Source organism: Mesitornis unicolor, unplaced genomic scaffold (genome assembly GCF_000695765.1).
Source record: "Mesitornis unicolor isolate BGI_N332 unplaced genomic scaffold, ASM69576v1 scaffold6966, whole genome shotgun sequence".
Lineage (NCBI taxonomy): Eukaryota > Metazoa > Chordata > Aves > Mesitornithiformes > Mesitornithidae > Mesitornis > Mesitornis unicolor.
The window spans coordinates 29,269-47,624 of record NW_010192952.1 but is presented as its reverse complement, the minus strand read 5'-3'; the positions used below and the strand labels follow the sequence as shown (position 1 = coordinate 47,624).

The 18,356-nt window shown below is 45.7% G+C and overlaps 1 protein-coding gene across 1 annotated transcript in view; it reads left to right on the top strand.

Moving 5' to 3' along the window:
* Positions 1–18,138, top strand: part of COL26A1 (collagen, type XXVI, alpha 1) — a gene marked incomplete at its 3' end in the record, with an annotated part of 35,095 nt that extends 16,957 nt beyond the window's left edge. The window contains exons 2-3 of the mRNA XM_010187291.1: positions 7,761–7,883; positions 18,035–18,138. Coding sequence (XP_010185593.1) covers positions 7,761–7,883; positions 18,035–18,138 — 227 coding nt within the window. The remainder of the gene's footprint in view (positions 1–7,760; positions 7,884–18,034) is intronic.
* Positions 18,139–18,356: the final 218 nt, after the last annotated feature.

Below are 18,356 nucleotides of genomic sequence, written 5' to 3'. Positions count from 1 at the left end.
CTTTCCCTTTTTGTGTGCATAAACAGATCTATAGGTGCAGAGGTGCACGTATGAAACGTGATTAATTTATTTCTGATGCTACCTGCCTGCTCAGCCTTTACGTCCTCATTTGCCTCTGTTGTATTCTGCATTTCTATTAGTGCTGATGTACGGGGAGGATCTACTGTACAAATGAATGAAGTGCATGTCATAGATGAGTGCTATTGTCTTCAGAGCCCCTCCTTCATTAGTTACAGCAATTGGAAGGGGCCTTGGGAATGAGGCGGGGGATTGGAAGAGGAGAGGAATGGTCTCATGGCTGAGGAAGCTAAATGCTGCTCTGGGGAGCTGGATTCCCTCTTTGTCTCTGAAAAAGAGTTGCAGAATTGCGCTAGTGGCTCCATACTATTTGGCTATTCTCCTTTCAGGCTTTTAATAATTCCAGTAGTGAGAGATTTTTCCCTTAACCCCTGTAACTTCAATGGCTACAGAAGGCTAAGGCAAAACTCTGCAGTTTTCTATCAACTGAAGCGAGTTCAGCCCTCGAGGTAATGCTGTTTGGAAGGTCAACCATGCACACAACAAAGCAAGGAAAGCACAGTTAAATGTGCTTGGCTGCAGAACTCGCTGAAGGTTAAAGCTGTTGTGCAGACTGAACTGAATTTTCCTCCTAAGGTAAAGATCCCTCTAGGACTAAACTCCCTCCAGCAGCCTCTGCTAATCCACTTTGTGTGGGAAAACTTAAGACTGTTATTGGCAACTGTGTATTTGAAGTACACTAAGCGCAGAACATAGTGCCCTCTGGGGAAGGGTTATGCTATTGGGAGGTACCTAGATAAATTGTCTCATCTTACTCTGCTAGCCAGAACTCATTTGTATGGACACTTTATTTCTAACTCTTATTGGGGGCAGGGGGTTGTGGTGTGTGCAGAAAGTTGAAGTTCCTTCCAATCTTTCTGACCAACATAGTGGAGTGGGAGACCTGGAACTTGTCTTATTCCTGTTTGTGCCTCTGGCTCTCTGCTGCTTCAAATGGCTGCTGCTGTCTGGCTTCAGAAACACCAGCAGTCTTCCAGTTTTATTCGTTTTCCAAAATGAATGGGCTGTTATGAAGATTTTTCTCCCTCTTTCACAGGAGTTACGGTAACCTCCATTAGTGACTATGAAGTACTCAGTGGGAGTAAGGCATGTGTAAAAACATCAATATTGACAACAAGATTACTGTGGCTTGTCATGTCTTCTGACTTGCAGACCTCTTAAAACTTGAATGGAAGAGCAGACTCTGCTTTGAACTGAACCTTGCCATCATAAGCAGCCGCCTCCTCACCCCTGCCAGGTGATCTTTCATGGATTCCTTAGCAGTGGCCCCTCAATCATAGAATGTGTTGGGTTGGAAGGGACCTCTAAAGATGACCCAGTCCAACCCTGCAGTGAGCAGGGACAATGTTACCAGATCAGGTTGCTCAGAGCTCCATCAAGCCTGACCTCCAATACCTCCAGGGATGGGGCCTCCACCACCTCTCTGGGCAACCTGTTCCAGTGATCGACCACCCTCGTATTGAAGAACATTTTCCTTATATCTAACCTAAAATCACCCTTTTCTATTTTAAAACCATTACCCCTCGTCCTATTGCTACATGCCCCAGTGAACAGCTCTTGCCCAGATTTCTCAGAGGCACATTTCAGGTACTGGAAGGTCGCTATGAGGTCTCCCTGGAGCCTTCTCTTCTCCAGGCTGAACAACCCCAACTTTCTCAGCCTGTCTTCGTAGGAGAGGTGTTCCAGCCCTTTGATCATCCTTGTGGACCCGCTCCAGCAGTTTGATGTCCTTTTTGTGTTGGGGACTGCAAAGCTGGACGCAGCACTGCAGGTGGGGTCTCAGCAGAGCAGAGCAGAGGGGCAGAATCTCCTCCCTCGTCCTGCTGGCCACACTTCTTGTCATGCAGCCCAGGATGTGGTTGGCCTTCTGGGCTGCAGGTGCACAGATCTACAGAACTGAATCCATCCATCAACTCTGAAAGTGCTGATACTGTGGATACTGGTGCTTACAACTGAATTTTGTAGCTGGCTCTGTGCTGGACAGCAAGCCGACAGCCTTGGATCCTAAAACCTGGTTACCTGGGGAGAGCGTGAATATAGTCAAGAACAGGAGAACCTTAAGCCCAGCATGGTTTTTATCTGAGCTTTCCAATAACGTGTGACGGCATTATTTCCTTTTTAGCCAGGTCACAGATTTAGCTGGTAAACTTGTTCCTGATGAGAGTCAAAGGACATTCAGAGAGTATTTGTGAATAAGGGAATATGTAGTTCTGCAAAACTGGATGGTTCAGGAAGAGATACCCTAGAAAGCCTGGCAACCTTTGAATATGGATTTCTTGGCATGCAGAGGGCAACTTCTTCTCCTGGCCTCAGTGGAGTACATAAATAACTCGCCCCTCCTAACAGTGAGCTTCAGCACACAACATATGGGTTCCTGTTCTGGCAAAGCAAGTGGGATGCTATACTATTTACACAGAGAAAAGGGCACAGTTTGCTTTCATTGAGTCAGAACAGCAACTTTTTCCCAGTGAAAGTCGGCGACCTTCTGATTTTATTGAAATTCCTGAGGGAAATTGATAGCTCCAGTGAAAAATGTTATGAGGAAACTTGGGGAAATCTATCTAGCTATCAAAACACTCCTACTGTTTTCTGTGCCCTAAATGTCTTTGCTAAGTATAACACACAGTGTGTTATCCTTCTGGAAACAAAAAGATAATTCACTGCAGTTGTTTACACAGCACAAAGCTTTAGGGCAAATCACAAGCATCAGAAATGCCAACCTTCTTGAGAGACTCCTGTAATATTTACTGGGAGTGGAGGGTCAGTTCATGTCCAAACACATGCAACAGGTGCTGATGAAACAGTCCTGCATGTAAAGTCTTTTTTTGTTTTGGGTTGGTTTCCCCCACCCCTCTTCCAGAAAGATTTTGCTTGCTTCTGTCTTGGCCAGTTAAGTCTTGGTGATTTGAGCTTCTGTGTTGTACTTTGTGGCATATGCTTTCATCATAACTAATAAACCACAATAAAGCTCCATTTTACTTAGCTCTACAACAGCATAAATGGCTCTTTTCAGAGTCTAATGTGTAGGATTGTCTGCCGAAAGCACAGCATTTCAAGCTGGTAGGAGCATGATGTGCTATAAGGCCACTGACGTTGGAGTTGTAGCTGTGTCTTTCACTCCAGTGAACGCATCAGCCAGAAGGTCTGGTGTGTGGTAGGTGTTGCCTGCTGTAGGTCTGCCCTTAGTGGGGCATGGCAGCAAGCGTGTGGGGCTGAACTGTTGTCCCACTGAAAGAAGTGATTTGGCAAGAACGTAGCTGCGTTCATTTTTAAGTTACAGACTCCTGATTAAACAGGCTACTTGCTGAGTCCTGATCAGTTCAGCCCAGTGGTTTCTGACATAGTTCAGTTTGTGCTCACTTGTCCAGTGAAATGAAGCCTACTAACAACCAGTTGGCTTTTCTTTTGTAAACCCCCTAGAAGGTCCTCCAGGGACTCTCGGGAGTTTAAGAAGCTTGGACAAAAGTCAGCAGTTTGGACTAGGAAAAAAAGCAAATGCTGCTTTTGGGGGTGGCTCTGTAAATTTGTTGTGGTGTGAGTCTTTCTAAGCCTTCACAGTTGGTGAGTGAGTGGAGGGATCCCTTACATGTACCCTTTGAGTGGTGGGCTTAGGAAAGAGCACTGTGCAAGTCCAAGTGGTGAAAGGGGAGGAGAAGAGGAAGCTTGCTGTCTGTCAGTGTCTTCCTGTTTGTGAAATGATTGCTCTAAGCTAATTCAGTCATGCTAGTCAGGAATTAAGGATTGATATGGGAGTATATTGCTATTCTGGAACTTACAGTACTTTATCTTGAGTATTTGTTACCTTACATGTCTCTACTCTCTGTAGTCCCTTTTCTCCCTTACTGTAGGATTACGGCTGTAAACATCTGAGGGAGGGGTCTGTGAAGTTCAGAATAGCAGTTTCCAGAATATCTCCAAATGGAAGCAAACTCCTGAGTTTGTTGCTCTAGTTAGCCTGAAATGTCCACAGTAACATCCTGAAACTACACAGTAAATATGATTGGATATCTGCTGGCTTCACCACTCAGATTCCCTCTGAAATGACGCGTTGTCAGCTGTGGTCAAGACGTGAGATCTTGATCTGTAGCCCTGGACCGAAACTGTCTAAAGCAGTAGTTTGCAGGCCATAGTCAGCAGATGCTCAGTTGTCCATGAAAATCTTCCAAGTATTAAATAGGGTGTGAGAGGAGGATGTCTCTTTGGAAAGGGCTGGGGAAAAGGGACCAAGTGAGAATTGCCTCTAAGCAAAGCAGTGCAAGAGCAATTCCATGAGATGGTGCAGGGCATCATGCTAAATATGCCAGTGATGAGCATGCATGAGATCTGACAGAGCCAGCCCTAAAGGAGCTGCTATTTGGGTCACTTTGTTTTCTTGGTTGAAATGGTCTTTTTGAATGAGCAGCAATAGAGTCTCTGCCATCCTGGATGCGTGCCAGTAAAAGTCCTAAACCTTTCTTGCTAGCATCTGTATATAATATAAAGGGTCATTTATAATCTCTGCAAGCTGTGATGGGGCCTTTCGTCACTTTGTCTGAAGCCTGCCTGCGTTCTGGAGGCTGTGCTTGCTGACTTCTGGCTTGCAAAGAGAAATCTTGGTGTGGTTTTGTCTGTCTCTGTCATAGTCACTGTGCTATTATATCTACAGTGAGTCCCAAGCGATATATCCTTATACACCTCATGATCAGCTATGTGCCTGTCTTTGTCTCCCCTGCTTCTATGCCACAGTAAAAACCAAACACCTACAAGTTGCATCTGTAGGAGAATTATGCTACTTATGGGAAGCCATGAGTCTGAAGTTTTGCAAATGGGAATGTACTCCTGGGTGGGTGCCTTTGTAACCAAACTCCAAACTCCTCTTTCTGTTGGTAAAGAAAGAAGTTACAGAAATATACATTTATGGTGAATTATCTAGGTATCTCTGGGGTCTGACTTGTTTCTGTTTGGTTTTGCCCTTGTGTGGCACAGCCACCCATGCTGTGGTGGCTCTGCTTTAGAGAAGACTCTAAAAGTGCTGAGGTGACAAAAGTTGTGGTGCTTTATCACTGTCACGGCACTCTTGCAGTGCAAAACTGTTGTTTTGCCATGGGCTATCAGTCCTGTTCAGCCTGGCATACCCAGATGATGGCTTCAGGCAAGGAAAGCAAGTGGAGAGCCTTGGGGAAGCTTCTCACTTCCTATAATGACTGCTTCCCTTTGTACCACGTCCCTGAGCAGCTCATCTGAAGAAATGAACTTGAGAAATTTTTGGGTTTCCCCCCTAAATGTGCAGTCTTCTGTCCCGTGTGCTGTCTCAGGCTCTGTCACTAGATCGTAACAAGGTCTGTCCAGCACATCTCACTTCCAAGAGATGCTTTTCCAAGGTAGAAGTGACAATTTGACTGCCGAATTCCTTGAACTTGTAAGAGCATATGTGTACCTGAAAAGATGATTCCAAGGACCATCTAGAGCAAAGTTGTGAGAGACCTACTTGGACAACAGCTGTTTTGGACCCATGTGGAAAGAAAAGTCTGTGTGCATGCTGGCAGCACCCACTTAACGAAAGCCCTGACAAGAACAGCTTTGTAGATAGCCTAAAATAATCAACCTCTCCTGCAGGTTTTGACATAGGTGGCCTGCACAGTGCCACCTGTTTAGCTCCAGATCCACAAAAGTAGTGCTAGGCTTCCAAGCTGGTTGAAAATAAACCTTGAAGGAGCAAGATGATGTTAAATCTGGGTCTGTGCAAGAGAAGGCTAAAGGGAATGGTGGTTAGTTTCCCATTTCTGTTGAGGAGTTGCCATTTGGAGCTGCTGTTATATGTTAACTGGAGCAGTAGGCTGCCAGATTCCCTCTGGCAATTGAGGAGTCTGCCTCCAGCACCTGCCTTTCTCTTCTGCATCGTGCTGGGATGGGTGGTGGTGTTTGTTCACCCTCCTGCCTCATTTGCCTTCAGGAATATGAAGTTCTCTAGTTTCAGTATCAGATAGGAAGGGTTTTGTTCAGAGAGTGGTTGAACTTAGTTTTTTATCTGACACAGAAACGCTTTGTGTGTACCCAAGAAAGTGGGACAGGTTGCCTCAGAAACCCATCAAAATCAGAATTAGAGTGAAATAGTCAGTGCAGGATAATGCAGTTCCACACCGTAGAAAGGTACTTCTTCCCAGATGACTCTGTGGTGGGAGAAGGCCAGAGGGACATAACCTACATAACAAAGCATAGGGGCACCTGAGATGTGATTGTAGTCCAAGCTTCCTGATGAGGAATTGCAAGCGTGTTTGCAGTGAGCTGGAGCAGTGTGTGCAGGGAGCGCCATGTGGCTCTGCCTTGATGCAGCTGAGGGTCTCGATGGCACTCTCTGTAGCTGAAGGTTTGGTGAGCAGGCTGCTGGCCCCAGCTTGTCCATTGTGGCCTGCAGCACTCAGCTCAGCCTCTGGCCTGCGTACCTCCTATTCATGGAAACGAGTGCTGTCCGGAGAGCAGGGAGCCTCCTGTGGAGATAGGAGTGGAATCCGAAAAGGAAACAAAATGCAACAAATGCTGTAAATGGCAAATACTGGAAAAATTGAACTGCTGTGGGAAAAGGTGGGTTAGAGAAGGAGGAAGCGATGGGCAGGTACCTGTCTCCACTGCGCAAGCAGTTTGAGTTTTGGTATGCAAGGTAGGGGAGCCACTGGGATACTTGGAGAAGGGATCTGCTAAGATGGATGAGGAACCAGGACTGTTCTGCATGTGCAGGGAATGCTCTACACAAGCATTTCGTGTGTTTTGGTGCACAAGCTGGTGTCTTCCCTTCCCATCAGTGACCCCAGTACTGATCTCTGATCAGTAGGAAAGTGGCTCTCAAATCTGTTGGCTACACTAAAGCACAAAAGCAAAAATGTGAACCAGAATTTGGCAAATATAAATGATGCTTGCAAGGGGAAGATAAAGTTATCCTTTTTTTCCTCCCTCAAACATGACACTGGAACCTAGAAACTTATTTTCCACCTTCTCTGAAAAATGGTCTCTAGATCCTGATTGCCAGGGCTGACACTGCAGTTCTTGCCTTCTCACATGCCTTACGGTGAGGAGGGATCTCTTGCTCTTGTTTTCTTATGAAGTAGCATAAGACACTAGTCCCTCCCTCCCCTGCATTTTCTTTTTTACAGTTTTTAGACTGTAACCTCAGCAGGACAGCAGTATAACTTGTTCAGCACCTAGCTTGTTCGAGCCCTGCTGACAATGAACTTCACCAGACAAAAAAGCAGAATTTCCCAACTTGGATGTTGTTCAGAAAGGTAGGGGGCTGGGCAACAATACCATAATGAGCAGCGTGAAATTAAGACCCGTACCATGGGAACTGATTATCGGGAGAATTGGAACACTTTTAAAAGTTATTTTTTTTCCCCTCCCCTAAGGTCCTGTTGTTTATGATAAATAACAGTAAATAACAGAACTAAACTATGTACTATAAAATTTTGGCCTCTGAGGACCAAGCAAGAGGCGTCACTGGATTTCTTGTGGTTCAGGTTGGCAGAAGCAGGGAGTCTCTGCAGCTATTGGGAGAGAGGGTGGGGTGAGCAATGGAGACTGCAAGTTAGGCTAGCTGGGGCTGGCAGAAGAAACAGCCCCACCCGATATACTTGGTCTGTTTTTACTGCAGTCTGATACATGCTGGTTCGGCTTGCTGTTACTGGGGCTAACAGTTTCCTTTCTCTCTGCAGGCATTGGTGTCACTATACAGTGACACGGACAGTTTCCTGCCAAGTGCAGAATGGGTCAGAAACAGTGATCCAGCGAGTCTACCAGAGCTGCCGGTGGCCTGGACCATGTGCCAACTTAGTGAGGTAAACATCTTCATGTCTCACATTGCCCAGATTTTCCTGCACTTCTCATTAAATTGATTGGCTTTTGAGTACTTGCATAGGTGGTTGAGATCAATGGGTCAGATGTGATGCTAGTACCACCACCTGCTTTGTAGTGGTGTAACTGAAGAATGCCACTGGTGTTGGCTGCAGAGTAATTACACATGAAGGTAAGTGTAGCGTTAGGGACAAGCTATGTGAAAGAGTTTAGCTCAGGTTGTAATACCAGTTTGTGCTTCTCTAGGCAGGAGCCTTCAGCTAGTCAGGCATGAAGCTAAATAATGTTAAGTCCAGCAGAGAGAGTGCAGTGTAACTGAACAGAGTTAGCAGAGATGCTAGACAAATAAATCTATATGGCTTGTTGGTATCGAGTCCTCGTACTTGGGTCTTTAATGGGATTATTGATCACATACACTGGAAAGCTTTGGTCAAATTCCTTGCAGTTGGTGATGGGCAGAGGTGATGTGCCCTAAATCTTTCAGAGTGGAATTTTCTTACAGCTCCTCTTTCTCCTGCATCTCAGTATCCTTTAGAGACATTCATGAAAGCACGGTGTCCCCTATCCCCAGATGAGGAAAAAAAGCTTAGAGACACTGACTTGCCAAAAACTTGCTCAAGTCTGATGTTAGCCTGCTTTGTTTTTCAGTCATTTACAGCCTTTGGACTTGACTACAACTAAGAAAAAAAACCCAACAAAAAACGTGTTAAGTAGCTATCCCCAACTACCACCTTTTAGTATGCAAAATGTGTTTGTATTGTTGAGCTTTGCCTTCTCTGAAAGACGTTCTCAGAGCAGAATAGTGTTACCCACCCATCTGGAAATCGGTGCAAAAGAGCCATTGTGCTCTAAATTTACACCTAGCTTCTATAACAATTTCCCATGTAGAGAAACCCATAATTTAGCTTACAAAGCTTCATCGTTTTATTGCTATTGTTAAAAATTCACCCACAGGGCACTGATTGAGGTGGTCTTGAAGGTGATAACCTACCCAGAATGTGGTTGGAACCTACCCACTTAAATACCCAGAGATCCACCTTCCCATTCTGTTCTTGTGACTCTTATCTGGAATTCACATTTTCCATGTGGCAGTCACCACAGTTGGTTCTCCAGTTTCTACTTGGCCACTAGTTAGTCTAAGTTTTTTCACTTGTAATGTATCTGCTTTGGTGTCTCTTTGGTCTTGTTTTATGCAGGGCTGCGGTTGAAGCACTTAATATTTTACACTAACATGGCCAAACTTCTGTTGCAGCTTTCCCAGACTTTTTATACACACAGTTGTCATTAGAAACTTGTGAGCTTTCACCTTGTTTCCTGAATTTGCCAAAAATCATGCTTATTTTTCCTTGTTAACATAACTGTAGCTTCATAAGTACTGAAAAATTGATTTTTACTAGTAAAAATCCTTCTTGTGGGCTCCTGCAGTTACTCATACATATTGATTCTTACATTGTTAACCCAGAGACATTGAGTAGTGTGTGCTGTTGTGACGCTGTTATTCATGGAACGTTTTCAGTTTCAAATGTAGTTTAGTTCATTTGCCTGACAAGTCCAATTGTTAGCAGACAATGCAGAATGGTAGCAGACTTCTCAATTTTTCTTTCTATGTGAAAATATCATGGAAAAACAAGCTTGGCTTATTGGTATTTAAGATCTCAGCTGGTGAAAGCTCAGTTGACGGGAGCTACGTTTCTGGAAGATGATCACCATGAAAAACCTACCAGAAGAGATGAGGGGACACTAATGCTCTGTTCCCTTTGCAAGTGGGAGGAAATGCGAGTGAAGCGAATGGCATCCTTCCAAGAAAGTGACTCTGTCCTCTAATCTTGTGTCATACGACATTCTTGCATTAAGTAGAGAAAGACCCTCTCTTTCCCAAGGACCTCCAGAAAGCTGCTGACAAATCCTGGAGCCCACTTGGTTATCAACAAAGATATAGCAGGAGCAGCAAGTGCTGGCTCCTCATCATTTGCTCTGCTGCCACTGTATGAAAGGGAGAGCCCAGGAACAAGTTGCAATGACATTGAAGCCACTGAGGTCCCGACAGTTGAGTGAGTTGTTGGATAAGTGATTGTAATCTCTGACATCTTTTGTACGTGGTTGCTTGTTTTCGGCATCTCACTTCTGATAACAATGAAAAACAGGCACTGAAAATGATGGATCTTGTGGCATGTAACTACCATGGGGAACATTTGGTAACCCTGAGTTATGCTGTGTGGTTGAGGTCTTCCTGGGCCTATGCAGCAGCCTATCAATGTTATGTTTTCAGTACCTAGGGATATGTAAATAATTGGCTTTCTCTTGTCTCAGGGTTAGGCTGAGGGTTTTAATTTTTTTAAAATGAAATTTTTTCCTCTCTTTCAGCAAAACCAATATTGTCTCTTCAGGAAACACCAATTTCTCTCCAAATTCTGGTGAATTCCAATCTCCTGTTTTCAGATGAAAAATCCTCAGGATAGCAATGAGAAAGACAGTCCCCAAAGTCACAGGGCAGCTGAGTCTCTCTTCTACTCAGCACCTCACTTGCTAGTGCAGTTCTTTACAAGTTATACTGGTTTTCCTTATTTTTCTGCTAAGAAACTGGCTTTGATGACACTTGTAAGCTTCTGCTAGCCACTGTCTGCACAGCTTCCTTTGACATGTCTCTGAACTAGCAGTTGGAGAGTGATTCTATACTTTTTCAGAACAAAACAAAAAGCAACCCAAACCCCAAAAGCTATATTAGCATGTCTGAAAGCTTTGGGGGACACTACTGTTTGCCTGGGAGCTGTCCTGGTTTTCTCAGAGATTGTTTTTTCTTGTGTCTGTCGTGCAGGGTGAAGACAACTGCTTTGTGGTTAGGGTAAATGTTACCTCTTTTGTGTTTCAAACTACCTTTTCCCAAAAAGAGAACAATGGATGCGGCATGGCAGAACTTGAGACCATGGGATTGCCATTTTGCCACCATGGCTCTCACTAACAGCAAAGGACACCTCTACTCATGTTTCATCTAATCCTGCTACTGCAGGATTGAAGTCCAGAAATGCTGCAAGCCCTGGTACCTTGTGAAGTCAAGGGATTCATCTCAGGGAGACATCCTAAGTAAGGAAATCTTCAGTAGATATAGATACCTTCAACAGGGAAAACCAGTGTGACTAGTATCAAATCTGATAGTGTCCTCTCCCAGCACTTTGCAAAACACAGGAGAGGGCCTACAGTAGCTTCATGGAAGGGGAAGCAAAGGATCCCTTGTGTCACTAAATGCCTCCTCTAGCTCACCAGTCCTTGAGAGTGTTCCTGTAATACGAAGAAGCTTCTCTATTTCGTCTGTGGTCCTTAAGGATTGCCTGTTTGACTGTAGCTGCTGTGTGACAGGTTCAGCAAGAACGCTTTTCAGGGCCAATGCTTCCTTCCCATGAGGCAACGTCGTTTCTGTTTCCTCCTTCTCTGTGCCAGCACCTCTGTCTCTTCAGTATTTCTGGAAGTCCAGCTTCTGGAGATGTCAGGCTTACTCCAGGTGGGGTGGTGGCTAAAAGTGTTCGTGTTCTTTACATCCCTGTGGTTGTTCAGGTAATATAAATATATCTGCATTCCTCTTGACAAAAAGACAAACTTAAAGATCTTCTGGCCCCATTCTCTAGTGAGATTTCTGGTGCTTCACCAGAAGGAAGGGCACAGCCAGATTCATATGGTGTTACACTTGACTGTAAGCAATGCAAAATGTCAGTAGGCCATTGGCATTGCTTTGGCTTTATAATATTTTTCCCAGTTGTGACTTGAAATAAGCTTTTAATCTACTTATTTACAAGGGAGTCAGCTGTATCTGGGAGAGCTTTCATTCTGCCAGCATCCACTTTCAGGCTGCTTGCTAGCAAAAGCAAAGCCAGCCAAAAAGACATCTCTCAACCTTGTGGTGACAGCTGAGAGGAGCTCTCTGTTAGAGACTCTGCTTACAAGCAGACATCAGTGTGGCCAGACAAGGGTTTAACCCATTTTCTGTCTCCCATTCATTTGTGTTGTTTCTTTCCCTTACTGCACAAACGGCAACTCAGGGTCAAGCTTCTGACCAGTATCTCGCAGCTTCAGTTGTGTGATGTCCTTGCCGTTTGTTCACTTGCTCTTGGGAAGCTGGCAGCTGTACTTTTGCAGGGGTGTTGTCTTCTTGGCTGGGATGGGATGAGCTGCTCCATTCCTGCCCTCCACCCCAGAATCTTTATTTAGCTTGGGTGCTGAGTGCTTTGGAGCAGTCTTGGCTGAGGACTTTCCCTCAGCACATCTCTTATTGAACTCTCTCCATTTGTGCAGCGAAGGCTTCAACTTCTGCAAGCCATAGGATGTGCCTTTGCTTTGCTACAAAGTGAACGGGCACCTGTCCAGCGGTCTGGCTGAAGCTCCTAGTGTCCTTACAAAATTCACGTGCTATTTATCTGTCTGAAGGAAGGGATAAAGTCTCTAGATTGCTATTTCAGTGTCAACCTAACCTCTGGGTCTCTGCTGCCTGAATGGCTGTATGCAGCTCTCAGTAAACCCAGGCATCTCAATTGTAGCCATTTTCCTGAGCAGTCATTTTGCAGCTGCAGGCTGATGCACAATTCTGTCATGCTTGGGACATCTCACTCCTTGAGGCTCACAGAGAAGGGTGCTCTCATAGGCCAGGCAAGGATTTAAGACTGCATTTCGATGCTGGAGCTTTTGGGACTTCCTGTGCCTTTGGTCAAGCGATACCATTTCACCTATAAAATGAGGACAGTATTACTTCTGTCTTACTGTGTTTTATGACTTTGAGAATAGGACAACTTCTTGCTATGCACTAATTGGCCAAAATCAGCCTAATTTTGATTAGGGTCAGTAAAGCGGTACCACAGGAGGTAAATGAATGTGGTGAGCAGCCTGGCAGATCATGCACTGTTGCAGTCTTCTGCACACAGTTGTTTTCTACTTCAAACTATTGTTGCTTTGAAAATCCCTCTCTCATCTCTGGAAGCATGCTGCTTCAGATTGTAGCAGGACATACTGACTCCTCTTGTTTCATTCTAGAAAAATGAACGTTCCCAGCAAGGTTCTGTGAGTTTTTAGCCTGCTATTTTTTGCTGTACTTAGTGGCCACTGTTTCACTCTAGCCTTTAAGCATCCTGTTTCTGCAGCACTCTATGGCGTCAAAGAATCTGGAGATTCCCCTGGAAACCCATAGCTGGTTTGTACAGAGTTGGGCTTACCTGGCCTCTGTACTTTAGCAGGAGCCATCAGAATCTCAAACATGAATTTACTCATCTTTCACCTTTAAACATCACTCGCAGGTGGGAGAGATGGAAAGGGATTCCTGCAGCACAGCATATCTGGGCTGTAATGCCCTTCCCAACTGCCAGTCATTTCATGTTGTTTTTTTTTCTTTTCAATATCCTAGCTGCTTTGGTTTATTACAAATGCTGTGTGCTTTTGACGACTCTTTTAATGTAAGCAGGCTACATATCTTGCAATGATTGTTCTTGCTGTTTGGTGTTTTTGAATGATGGGTTTTCTTTTTTATTGTTTTCATTTAAACTGAGCACATTTCTGCTCCCGGAGGGATTTTACAAGCTAGTTTGCAGAATAACAAAGGAGGAATTCTGCAGGCTCATCCATTTTGGTGTTCCCTGTTTTTGAAGACTATTGCTACAGGGTCAGTAAGAGAAGTTGGGGATCTGTCACCCAAGAGATTGGCCTGTAGCTGATGTTTCTCCTCAGTTTCAGAAGTAGTAATGCCACAGGGAAATCCTCTTTCTCCTTCCAGTCAATTGAATAATAAATCCCAAAGCTTATTCCAGTGCATTAGGATTGCTGTTTGAAGCCCTGTTACTCACAAACTCTTTTATGTGTTTAATTCCCTTATATCACTCCAAGATGTAGAGTCATACCCTTGGAAAAAGATGCCTGCCCTCCCATGCACACGTGGGATGTAAGTGTAGGATGAACAGTGCTCCTGTGAAGAGGACAGCAAAAGCTCTGGGTGTGTAAGGGATTAGAGCTGCAGCACAAAGACAGTTCTCAGGTTTGGGAACAATGGGGATGGCCGTGTGGTGCTAGCTGGGCACAGCTGGAGGCCCATCTGCTCTGGAGACTGTGCACAGGTATCTTCAGGCTGCTAATTGAAGACCTTTTGATCTTGTCCAGACATGCTGTCTGAGCGCTCTTCCTCCTTGCAAGTGGAGTGCAACGCTGCTCTGCAACATCACTGGGATTTAATTGTTATAAAGATAGGAGCTGATGATTACTCTGGTGAAACTTTCAACCTGGAACTTGAATATAAATGAATAGAAGCCTCTGAAGGTCACTGAGGTCTCCTCGGGCACAAACTGCAATGGCTGAATGAATCACACTAACAAAACCCTCCCTTGTGATGTGGAAATGAGTTTCACGCCTTGCCCCTCATGTGGCCATCGTGTACAAACAGCTTTGTTTGTAAGTGTCAAAGGGCAGAGGAAATCCATAAAGGGGGAAGGTATTTCCTGTGTGTGACAGGCTGTCCTTCTTGGGTAATGGCAGAGATCACACCTTTCTCTTTGACCTGGTTTTTGAGACTCTGATCCAAGAATGTGACACTCTCTTGTGTCACGCCTGGCTGTTGTGTTCAGTGACACTTCCCTGAGAGCAGGGGGAACAGATCCTTGTGCGCTAAGGCATGAGACTTGTTGGCTGCCATCCCTCAATGCGTCCTGACCTCTTCAGTACTCCTAGCTTCATATGCCCAAATCAGTTAATCAGTCATCTTGTGCTTCTTCCCCAAATTGCCACTTCCTGAGCAGTCACTTAGAGAGGCACAAGCAAGAGATTGTTTCCTGAAGGAAGTGTGCATGCGGATGAGCTCCTGTAGCTTGTCTGACATGGACCAGGCAGTCTCCACGGTCAGCCAGATGTCCCTCGGTGTTGCCCCACTCACTGGGACCTTGCTGGGAGCCTCAGTAAATGAGTTGCTACCTGATGCTTATCTCTTGCAGTAGAGCAGGTCCTGGCAGTTTGCTTCTCTTTAAAGTGCTTGGAAGCCTTCGGCTGAAGGGGACTGTATGCTGAGCACATCCTTTGGCTGTCTGGGAAGCAAAGAGATACGGGCTGTGGCTCATCCTAACCTCTTATCTTACGATGGTTTTGCAGATTTCTGTGCCAGTGTTTGTGGCTTGGGTGACATCCGTGACTTTCCTGTTCTGATACCAGTCCCTCTTCTGCCTCTTGTGTTTTCCACACGTTTTCATGCCGTGGCTTCTGATCTTCAAAACGCATCTCTTCCTCTCCTTTTCCAGTGTTTTTTCTTATCCTTCAGTTGCAACACTTCAGGGGTCAGACAGTGGTGATCCTTTGTTAAAGGAGTCTGCTTTGCTCCCCTCTAGGAGTAGCAGTCAGAAATCTGTGTGATGTGATGATACGTGTAACAACAGGCCTTGCTGCCATTTCACATGATTGAGGAAAAATGATGTTACGAAGAACAGAGCAACTTTACAGCAGCAAATTTGAGCTGGAAAGCTGGGACCACTTTGCATGCCTGACTGCACAATGCTGAAAAGAGCTGCAAATGTCAGGACTCTTCCAGGAAATTCAGAGTGGGTGGTAGCCTGTGAGAGCTGAGCTCCACATTTGTCATGCCCCAAGAAGTCCTTGCTCGTTTGAGGATTAAACTATAGCTACTTCCCCGACACAGAACTGCTGCCAAGATTCCAGTCTGGCTCAAGCCACTCTCCACACTTCATAATGAAGTTTGAGAGAGCTTTAACATCTTGGCGTTGGCAGAAACATGGTTTTAAAATCACGGTGTGGTTGGAGACTAGCTGGCTCTGGACACTGGTGACGGGGCTGGAGACTTTCATCTCAAGGTCAAATCCAGCTGTGGTGTTAGTGACAAAGTCATGAACTTCTGACTGATGGTTTGGGGCTTACGTGTAGAAAGATGTCTCAAGTACAATGCCAGGACTGGGAGTTGGGAGACTTGGGTTCAGTTCCTGAACTTTGTCAGGGCTGTTCCCAGAGACCCTAGGCAAGACACTGAGGGTGCCAGAGCACTGAACAGGCTGCCCAGAGAGGTTGTGGAGTCTCCTTCTCTGCAGACATTCAAAACCCACCTGGACGTGTTCCTCTGTGACCTGGTCTGGTGATCCTGCTCTGGCAGGGGTTGGACTGGATGAGCTTTCGAGGTCCCTTCCAACTCCTGAGATTCTGTGATTCCGTGACACTTAAAGTTTTCGTGCCTTAGGTCTCTCTGAAAAACTGTTGAAGGTCATCAGCGTGGTGCCAAGTCCTCAAACTCACTCATGACTACAAACTCCTGAATGCCACTGGATGCAGAAGTGCAAAGAACTAGGTGAGATGAGCTGGCTCTGTCCAGCCCGTATTAGACAAGTGCCGGGTTCACAGTTGTCGATATTACCAGTGACTGGCGTGCTTTTTGGCAACTCGGAGGGTGAGGATGTAGTGGTCTCGGGGACTGTTGCTCTCTCATCGCTGGGTGATGCTGTTCCAAGTGCAGGCAGCCACGTGCTCAGGAGGAGGCTTGTGCAGTCCTCCTTTCCAGTGGCTATAGAAGTTGGTTTCTGTGCTTGGCAGCTGGCATAAATAATCAGCAGCTTACTGCGAAATTAGTTTCCTGAAGATGTCGTTAACCTCGACCGAGCTGCTGCCTTCTTTCCAAGACATACGTGGGCAGCCTCTCCTGGCAGTCTTCTATTACTGTGCTTCAGAGTAACAACCAGTGTCACAATGGTGCGGTCCTGGATGGACACCTGTGTCTGCTACCCCTTGGAGGGGTTTTGGTTGAGGTTTATGCAGTTTCTAGCTCCATTTTGGCCTTGTGCCTGGCTGAGCCCGGGGCTGGGTTGCAGGCTGGGGCAGCGCTCCGTCTCCTGGTGGATCTCGGCACTGCGGGAGGAGGCTCTTCCCCTGAGGAAACCCGGCTGCTTGGGGCTTGTCTGCCTGGCCTTGAGAAAAAAGGATTAAGCTGTAGCCTGCAACACTGTAATCCCAAAGCTTCAGCCTCTCTCTGTGCATGCCAAATTCCTTTGGCTGTTAAATAAGGGTAGGAATTTTGAGGGGAGCTTGTGGAGTGCGACTTCTGTTTGCTTTTAGCTTTGTGAATAGCAGCAGTGACTTGTCTGGCTGTATACTGGGAAAACTCTGTTTTGCCAGCTTTGAAGGGCTGCTGTTTTAAAAGAAAAGCTGGCATTTATGCAACTGTCCATTTTGCATTGACTTTGGAATCACTGGTGCCTTGCACAGATCTGCTTGTGTCTGCAGGTAGCCCCTCTAGTTTCCAGTGGGGCACGGCAATACTCGTGCTTTAATTGTAACCCTGGGGGACTGTGAGCTGTATACAGAGCTAACAAATGCATCCTGTAGAGCTTTGACTGTGTTGAAGAAGATTGTAACTGTATTTCAGATGAGGAGAACTGAGGTGCAGGTCAGCTGAATAAGAAGGCTCCACACAGATCGCTGCTGTAGAGTTGTGTCGTGATGAGCTTTGTCACGCTAATGTGTGGATACACCCCAGATTTGAGTGCTGAAGTTGGGAGAAGGGAAGACACCTGAGAGATTTATGCATTTTTGTAAGAGTAATGTTTTGGAGGGTAGTGAGACACTGGCCCAGGTTGCCCAGGGAAGTTGTGGATGCCCCCTCCCTGGCAGTGTTCAAGGCCAGGTTGGACGGGGCTTTGAGCAGCCTGGGCTGGTGGGAGGTGTCCCTGCCCATGGCAGTGGTTGGGCTGGGGGAGGTTTAAGGTCCCTTCCAACCCAAACCATTCTATGATTTAACATTGAGTGAAGAAAGGAAAAACAGCCTTTGTTCAATGTCAGAGAAATACACAGGGAGGTAGAGTGGAGGAAACAAGTCATGATCTCTGCTACTTGCAACAACTTGGTAGAAATGAGACCTCCACAAAGCATACTGATGTTATCTGGGGAGAGGTGTGGGGAAGAACCAGAAGAGTATGAGGGCTGAAGGAGAAAAATAAGGATTGTTGAATCAGATCCATGCTGTGGTAAACCCTTACTCTTTTATTTTGTGTGTCATCTTTTTCTGTAGCTGGGGGTGGCTGGGTGCTCTGGGGATATAATCCAGGCAGGAAGACATGCTATGAATAAGTAGCAACGCTACCCTTAATTAGGTACGTGCATTCTACTGACTTACTGTTTGTGTTAGTTACAGGACTCTCATCAGGCCCATGTACAAAATGTCCTACAGAACTGTGACCACGCTGGAGTGGAGGTGCTGTCCTGGCTTCACAGGGAGCAACTGTGAAGAGGGTAAGTTACCCAGCAATGCATCTGTACTTACAGAGCAGCAAGGAGATTTGTGGGTGGACTGGCTGCGTTGAGTTGAGTTTTGTTCCTTCATTTGCTCTATGCCTCTCAAACATGGAAACAAATCCCCTATTCTGTTTGCTCCTCAGCATTATCTGAATGCTCACACATAAGCTCTTGGAAAACAGACTGTACTGAATGCCTGCAAAGAAGCTTGAGCA